This window comes from Grammomys surdaster, unplaced genomic scaffold (assembly GCF_004785775.1).
Source record: "Grammomys surdaster isolate TR1022 unplaced genomic scaffold, NIH_TR_1.0 194, whole genome shotgun sequence".
In the NCBI taxonomy this organism is placed as follows: domain Eukaryota; kingdom Metazoa; phylum Chordata; class Mammalia; order Rodentia; family Muridae; genus Grammomys; species Grammomys surdaster.
In genome coordinates this window covers 7,084,424-7,091,673 of record NW_021604639.1, presented here as the reverse complement: position 1 = coordinate 7,091,673, position 7,250 = coordinate 7,084,424, and the positions used below count along the sequence as shown (strand labels likewise).

The 7,250-nt window shown below is 40.3% G+C and overlaps 1 protein-coding gene across 1 annotated transcript; it reads left to right on the top strand.

Annotated features, from left to right (window-relative positions):
* Positions 1–852: 852 nt before the first annotated feature.
* LOC114623191 (isopentenyl-diphosphate Delta-isomerase 1-like) lies at positions 853–7,250 on the top strand. The gene is made up of 5 exons (XM_028769885.1): positions 853–1,226; positions 1,977–2,149; positions 2,819–2,911; positions 3,256–3,386; positions 5,810–7,250. Exons 1-5 carry the CDS (start codon positions 1,090–1,092, stop codon positions 6,125–6,127), a joined length of 852 nt encoding a protein of 283 aa, XP_028625718.1. The 5' UTR covers positions 853–1,089; the 3' UTR covers positions 6,128–7,250.

The following is a 7,250-nucleotide window of genomic DNA, read 5'->3' as shown; positions in this document are numbered from 1 at the left end:
AGGAAGACATTATGTACCTGAACACATACATGCACATGATGCATACACTATACATATACACTACAAAAATAATGTTACTGGTGTAATAGATTAAATGAACTTCTTCACAATTACGTCAGTTACTATTATATTTATTCATTTATTTACTTGGTTGTTTGAGACATGAACTTTTCCCCCAACTGCATCACATCTAGTAATTAATTCGTTTTTCCAGTAATTAATTAATGTGTTTTTCTGTGTAGCCCTGGCTGTCGTGGAACTCACTTTGTAGACCAGGCTGGCCTCAAACTCAAGAGATCTGCCTGCCTCTGCCTCCTGAGTGCTGGGTTTTAAGACGTGTGCCACCAAATTTACAAAACTTCACATAGCCTCTAATAACCTTGAGTCACTGAACTTATTAAGAATGGACTTTCACTTGACGGTCTAATGACTGTCAAATTAATCCAGTCCAAACGCTGTTTCCACAATCGGCCACTGCATTTAACTTTGCTGAACAAAACTATTCCGCATTGCAAAGCGCCTTGGGAATTATCGCTGCTGCATATCTACAGAATCATCTTACTGGAAACAGACTGGAATAGCATGTTGGGGACGCAGGAGTAAAGCTTCCAAACTAACGCATTAATAATGATTTTTTGTTTTTTTCTTAATTCCCATCAAGACCAACTAACAGGAATTTCAGTAAGAAAACTGTAGTTGTCAGAGCTCGCATCTCAAGACGTCTGACATCATCACGCACAGACACCCTTGCAGAGCAGGGGCCCGCCCTAGCCTTGCCTCCAGCTGATTGGCGTGCCCGAGCATGGTCGAAGGTGCCATTGGCTGGCGACCGGCCACGTCGAACCCTCCTCTAGTAGCCTTCCCAGTAATGACGCTTCCCCCACCGCGAAGCAGCTAGACGTGCAGACCGTCTCAGCTTTCCACCGTGAGTCGCCAACACCCTCGGCTCGGGTCCCAGGGTCGCAATCACTCCTTGGAGACCTCCAGCACGTCTGCCAGAGCCACGCGCAGGGAAGGTGGTGCCACCGCGCGCCAACCTGGCGCGGCCGTGACGTCAGGCTTGCATTAGATTAGCAATTGGCTGGAGGCATGTGGCGCGGACGGACACTGGCGCGAGCGATTGGATGTGCCGTTAGGGGGCGGGGCCTGGGGGCGGAGCATGCTGCGGAGAGTGTTGAAGTACCGGGATCCGCACAGCTTCTCAACACCTCCAACTGGAATCTCTGGTAAGCTTCCTTTCTATTTGGGGAAGGATGGTAACAGGGGACCAGGAGGGGTGGGTGGCTGTATGAAGCTGAGATGACACGGTTTCCCAGCTTGGCTTGCCGTGGTGGCCTTTGGCGTTCGGGACTGGGTGCCTGGTCCTGGAAAGCGTTGGGTGATCCTCAGGGTTGTCCATAGAAACGCCCTGAGGAGCGATCGAGCAGTCCGAGAAATGCTGGGTTACATAGCCCTTGGGGAGTTGAGTTAAAAAAAAAAAGAGACTTGAGAAAATCTGGTCTTCGCTCCACTGTGGAGCACTTCACTTGTCTTCTTCCAAAAATGAATAGATAGGTCTACTCCTAAGCTCTATTCTACTTTAAGAGAGATTTGCAGGTGCTGTGGTTGGTATATGTCCACGTGGGTTTTATAAAGAGATGGAAACACTTCTGTGTGTTCCTAGATTTTTTTTTTTTTTAGTTCGGTTATGTGCATTTGTATTTTCTGCGACTTTAAGTGGGTGAGAAATGTCACTTTATCCTGTGATCATGAAGTTCATTCTTTATATCCTGGCATTATGAGTTAAAGACGTTATTTCAGAAAGTTTAGTAATTCTGCACATTTGGAACCTATCTTAGGATATTAAGTTAGTTTATGATGTTGTAGATAAACTCTGTGAGTTGAAGTCCACATTCACTTCTAACAGTGCTTGTGTTAGAATGTCTGCACTACATTTATTTAGAAAACTGTAATACAATGACTTTTCTCTATGTTAGTGTTCTAGGTCAGATCAGACATTCTGTCACAATGCCTGAAATAAATACCAGCAATCTTGATGAAAAGCAGGTCCAGCTTCTAGCAGAGATGTGTATTCTTATTGATGAAAATGACAATAAAATTGGGGCTGACACCAAGAAAAATTGTCACCTGAATGAAAACATTGACAAAGGTACTGTCTTAAAGCATTCTATGTTATAAAGTGATTTGTCTAGACATTTAGCTGAGGAAAAACAATGAGATGAAAGGAATGTTTTCTCTTTTGGGGTTTGAGAGGGCCTCACTGTGTATAGCTCTGGCTGGCTGGTTGTCACAGAAACCTGCCCTCCAAATACTGAGAAATTCATTTCAAAATGCTGTCTTACCTTTCATTACAGTTAAATGGTGTACCAATAAAATCCTCCTTCCTCTCCTGTAATAGTTCCCCCCACTAAGCTGCTTCAGAATTATTTTGGGATTATAAAGAAGGAATAGACTATTATCACAGTTCTCAAGTCTGTCTCTCTGAAGATCAGAGAGAGGAGTAGGTATTGAAGGGAAATATGAACCTACACACACACACACACACACACATCAGGATACCAAATGATCTGGGTTAAAGAAAGAGCATTTGATATGCATCAAAGCTGCTGTTTCTTTTCCTTGGTGACTGAGTTTCTAGAACTCAGTCTGGTACTGGTTTTCTAGAACTGTTCTCCATAACAGCCACAGAGAACCTCCTGTTAGAAGACTGGAAAACAGCAGAACTGTCAGCAAGTGTTAATCATATTCTCAACGGCAGGAGGGAAAACTGGACAAATAGCTGGCAAAATCTGACCAATCATATTTGTTTTGCTTTTAGGATTAATACATCGAGCTTTTAGTGTCTTCTTATTTAATACTGAAAATAAGCTCCTGCTACAGCAGAGATCAGATGCTAAGATTACCTTTCCAGGTTAGTATACTTAATAAGGTAGATTTTGCTGGGAGCTGTATTTAACCTGACTGAACTATTGGAGTCAAGGTCCAGAAGGAACAGCCAGGCACGTGACTTCATTGATATTTTATATTAAATAATCAAAATCCAGTGAGTATAATCTTAATATCAGAATTATCTACATATTTTGATCTTGATTAAGAAAGCATTAAAACTTACCCATAAATGTCTTTTAGAAAATACTTACGGGAACCTGCTATAATTAACTTAAAATTCTATTTATCTGATTACTTATAAAACTTTTTTCTTGGTCTTTCAAGGATTTGGAAAAACTCTTCTTTGTTCATATTAATATTCCCCAGGTTGTTTCACCAATAGTTGCTGTAGTCATCCATTAAGTAACCCAGGTGAGCTGGAAGAAAACAACGCCATCGGTGTGAAACGAGCGGCGCAGAGACGCTTAAAAGCCGAACTGGGAATACCCTTAGAAGAGGTAATCGGTATTATTATTAGACAGCCTATAGCCTCAATCTAAGCATGTTAAGACACTGGTTAATTACCAGAAGGAAATTGTCAGCAATGCTTTGAGAGTGCTCTTCCATTAAATTCCAGGCCAATAACTTTGTTTTGAGATAGAATTTAACTATGTAGCCCAAGCTTGCCTTTAAATTCTTGATCCTCTTGCCTCAGCTTCCCAGTTGCTGGGATTACAGTAGTGCATGGTCTGTGTTTTCTAACTTCTTGATTTATGGAATTAGCCCTTCAATAAGGAATGGTATGCGCGTTTTTACTGTTTTGGCTTTTTTGAGACAGTGCCTTGCTGCCAGGTTCTAACCACCTTCCAACCAACAATCTGTTTGGCTTTGCCTCCTACATGCTGGGAGTGTTGGCACACATTCCAAACCCAGCTAAGTTTTTATTTTACTCTTTTTTTAAAAAATACCTTTCTAGCCGGGCAGTGGTGGCGCACGCCTTTAATCCCAGCACCTGGGAGGCAGAGGCAGGCAGATTTCTGAGTTCGAGGCCAGCCTGGTCTACAGAGTGAGTTCCAGAACAGCTTAGACTACACAGAGAAACCCTGTCTCGAAATAAAAAAAAAAAAATTACCTTTCTAGATTTGTTTATTTTATATGTATGAACGTTTTGCCAATATTTATGTGCACTATGTAGCACTATATATATGCCTGGTGCCCAAGGACGCCAGAAAAGAAGTTGTTACACCACCCCCCTCCCCATGGGTGCTGGGAATCAAATCTGGATCTTCTGGTAGGTCCTGCTGAGCCATCTTTTCAGCCTCCTTTAAAAAAAAAAAATAATAACCTAATTTTACTTTATGTCTGTTTTTTCTGCATGTGTCTCATGTGTGCTATCTACATACAGTACCAGAGGAGTCAGAAGTGGGAGTTGAATCCCTTGGAACTTGAGTTTAGGCCAGGTATTAGCTGCCATGTGAGTGCTAAGACTCAAATCTTACTCCTATGGAAGAACAAAACAGCACTTTTAACTCTTGAACTGTCTTTCTGGCCACTCTATTTTATTTATTTAGTATTGAGATTCCATGGATCTCATGTGGCTCAGGCTGACCTTAAACTTAAGCTGTAACTGAAGGTGACCTTGATCTGATGATCTGCCTGCCTTTATTTTCCTAGTGCTGAGAATACAAGTATACACCATAGTGTTGGGAATGGAACCCAGGGCTTCATCTATGCTTAGCAAGCCCTCAGTGAGCTAAATCCCAGCACTCAGGAGGCAGAGGTAGATGGCTCAGAGTTTCAGGTCAGTTGTATCTATGTAGAGAGTTCTAAGCTAGTCAGGGCTACATGGTAAAACTTTGCCTCAAAAATAGGTTGGATAGGTAGGTAGGTAGTTAGATAGACAGATATATAGATATATAGAAAATGTTTTTAGATGGAATGGAACAATTCCAGGGAAATAATTCATTCAGATGTGTGGCTCAGGTTCCTAAGGATGGCCACAGGAAAACATCTATCTCTGATTTAATCAATTATAACAGCCAACCTTGTAGACTTGAACAAAACTATGACTGTGATTTTAAGAAACAAATTTTAGGGCTAGCTAGCCTCTAGCTCACTGTGTAAACCAGGCTAGCCCTGAACTTATAGAGATCTTCCTGCTTTAGCTTTCAGCCAGCATGCTAGGACTAAAGGATTATACCACCGTGCCTGACTAAACTATCTTCCTTGAAGATTAAGACAAAGTGTCTTGTATGCAGTTGAATGGTGAATGTTTTTCTGTAATAGCAGCTTTAAAATACATATGCCACATTCTAGTCTGAATAACTACTTTTTAATATTTTGAAAGCAAATTAACTTATGTTTGGTCTCAGGAATAAAAAATTGAGACACTCAGGACAGTAATAATTTTTCCATATATTTAAAAGCTCTGTAATATGCTGCTGTTATTCAAGAGAAAGGGCTGGAGAGATGGCTCAGCTAGAAGCACTGGCTGCTCTTCCGAGGGGCCCATGTTTAATACTCAACACCAATGTGGCAGCTTACACTCCTCTGCAGCTCTGGTTCTAGGTGATCAGTTGCCCCCTTCTAGCCTCCCAAGGCACCAGGCACACACCTGGTGCACAGATACACATGCAAGCAACACACTTGTATGCAAAAAATACATTTGAAAAATAAGATATTCTTGAGATGTGTTAATTTTAGGTTATCTTTTGTCACTAGTCAATTTTTCTTTTGGCGTTTGTTTGTTTGTTTGTTTGTTTGTTTGTTTGTTTTTTGAGACATACCTCTCTGTACATCTCTGGCTAGCTTGGAACTCACTGTGCCTTAAACTCAGAGAACCACCTACCTCTGCCTCCTGAGTACTGGGATTAAAGACATGCACCCCTCTGCCTGACCTCATCAATAATATTATTAACTGATTTTTCTTTTCATGTTGTAGGTTGATCTAAATGAAATGAATTATCTAACAAGAATTTACTACAAGGCCCAATCTGATGGTATCTGGGGTGAACATGAAATTGATTACATTTTGTTTCTGAGGAAGGATGTAACCTTGAATCCAGATCCCAACGAGATCAAAAGCTATTGCTATGTATCAAAGGAAGAGGTCAAAGAAATTTTGAAGAAGGCAGCCAATGATGAAATTAAGTTAACTCCGTGGTTTAAGATTATTGCAGATGCATTCCTCTTTAAATGGTGGGATAACTTAAACCATTTGAGTCCATTTGTTGACCACGAGAAAATACATAGACTGTGAATGTGTAATTGATTTGAAAATTTTTCTACCTAGGAAGAATAGTTTGGTTTGGTTTTAAATTGGACTCCCTTGTATGATACATAGATATTTTACAACCAGAATTTGTTTTGAGAAAAGAAAAAAGGAAAACTCAACTAACTTACAGTTTTATATTATTTATCCCATATATATGTACTGATGTTTATGAAAGACATTTAAGAGAGGTTATTGTGAAATTATGCCATAAGTAAAACTTAATTTAGCCTGTCCAAATACCTGGCTATGACAAGATTGAAGAAATAACCAGAACTCATTTTTTACATTTTGACAAACACTTTCAGAACACTTTGCTAGTTGCCAAGTGTTTTTTTATATCATTGAATTTTTATCATACATCAGAAAATTGAGCAGAAGACCCTGCTTAGCTGCTTTGAAACAGCACTAAAAGATTAAGTGGGCAGGGCTCAGGATACAGCTCAGTGGTACCATGATTGCCTTGCAGGCATGACGTCATGGGTTGTTGAGTTCCTAATCCTAAAGATAATTGTAGCAACAATAAAAGTAGGCAGAGCAGGTTCAGAGGAGAGTAAGTGGCCCCCTCAGTCTTCACACAGGAGGATTAATCTCAAGAATCCTTGTATAACCAATGCTCTGGATGCTCAAGTCTATGGATGATGATACTGTATTTGCATATAACTTACGCACATCTTTCTCCACACTTCGCCTTGTCTCCAGGGTAGTTGTAGCACTGAACACAGTGTAAGTGCTAATGTAAATGATTGTTGTACTGTGCTTTATGATAAGGAGAAGTCTGCATGTGCATTACAGATCAAATATTAATATACAGTTGCTTTGAGCCCTTGGATGTTTCACCCACAGATTTGAAAGGCTAGTTCTGTGTACTAATTTTGTCATTCTCAGTTGATTTTGTGCTTTAACCATCCTGAAATTATTATTTTACTACTTAATAGTAACTTACTTTTGGTAGTAATGATAACTGATTAGCTATTCAGCAAAATCTGTTTACAACCATAGTGAAAAAGATGGTTAGTCATAAGGTGAGAGTGCGTTCTACTGTAAAGAGTTGAGAAAACCTTTGACACTACCATCGCTGGGCCTAGAGCATCTTGTTGTAGGGGTCTGG

What these genes read in the sequence shown, in the direction of transcription:
- LOC114623191 (XM_028769885.1), top strand. Translation starts at nt 1,090, where the DNA reads ATGTGGCGCGGACGGACACTGGCGCGAGCGATTGGATGTGCCGTTAGG. An exon ending in ACCTCCAACTGGAATCTCTG is followed by an intron (nt 1,227 to 1,976) that starts GTAAGCTTCCTT and finishes TCTCTATGTTAG; the next exon opens with TGTTCTAGGTCAGATCAGAC. An exon ending in GAATGAAAACATTGACAAAG is followed by an intron (nt 2,150 to 2,818) that starts GTACTGTCTTAA and finishes TTTTGCTTTTAG; the next exon opens with GATTAATACATCGAGCTTTT.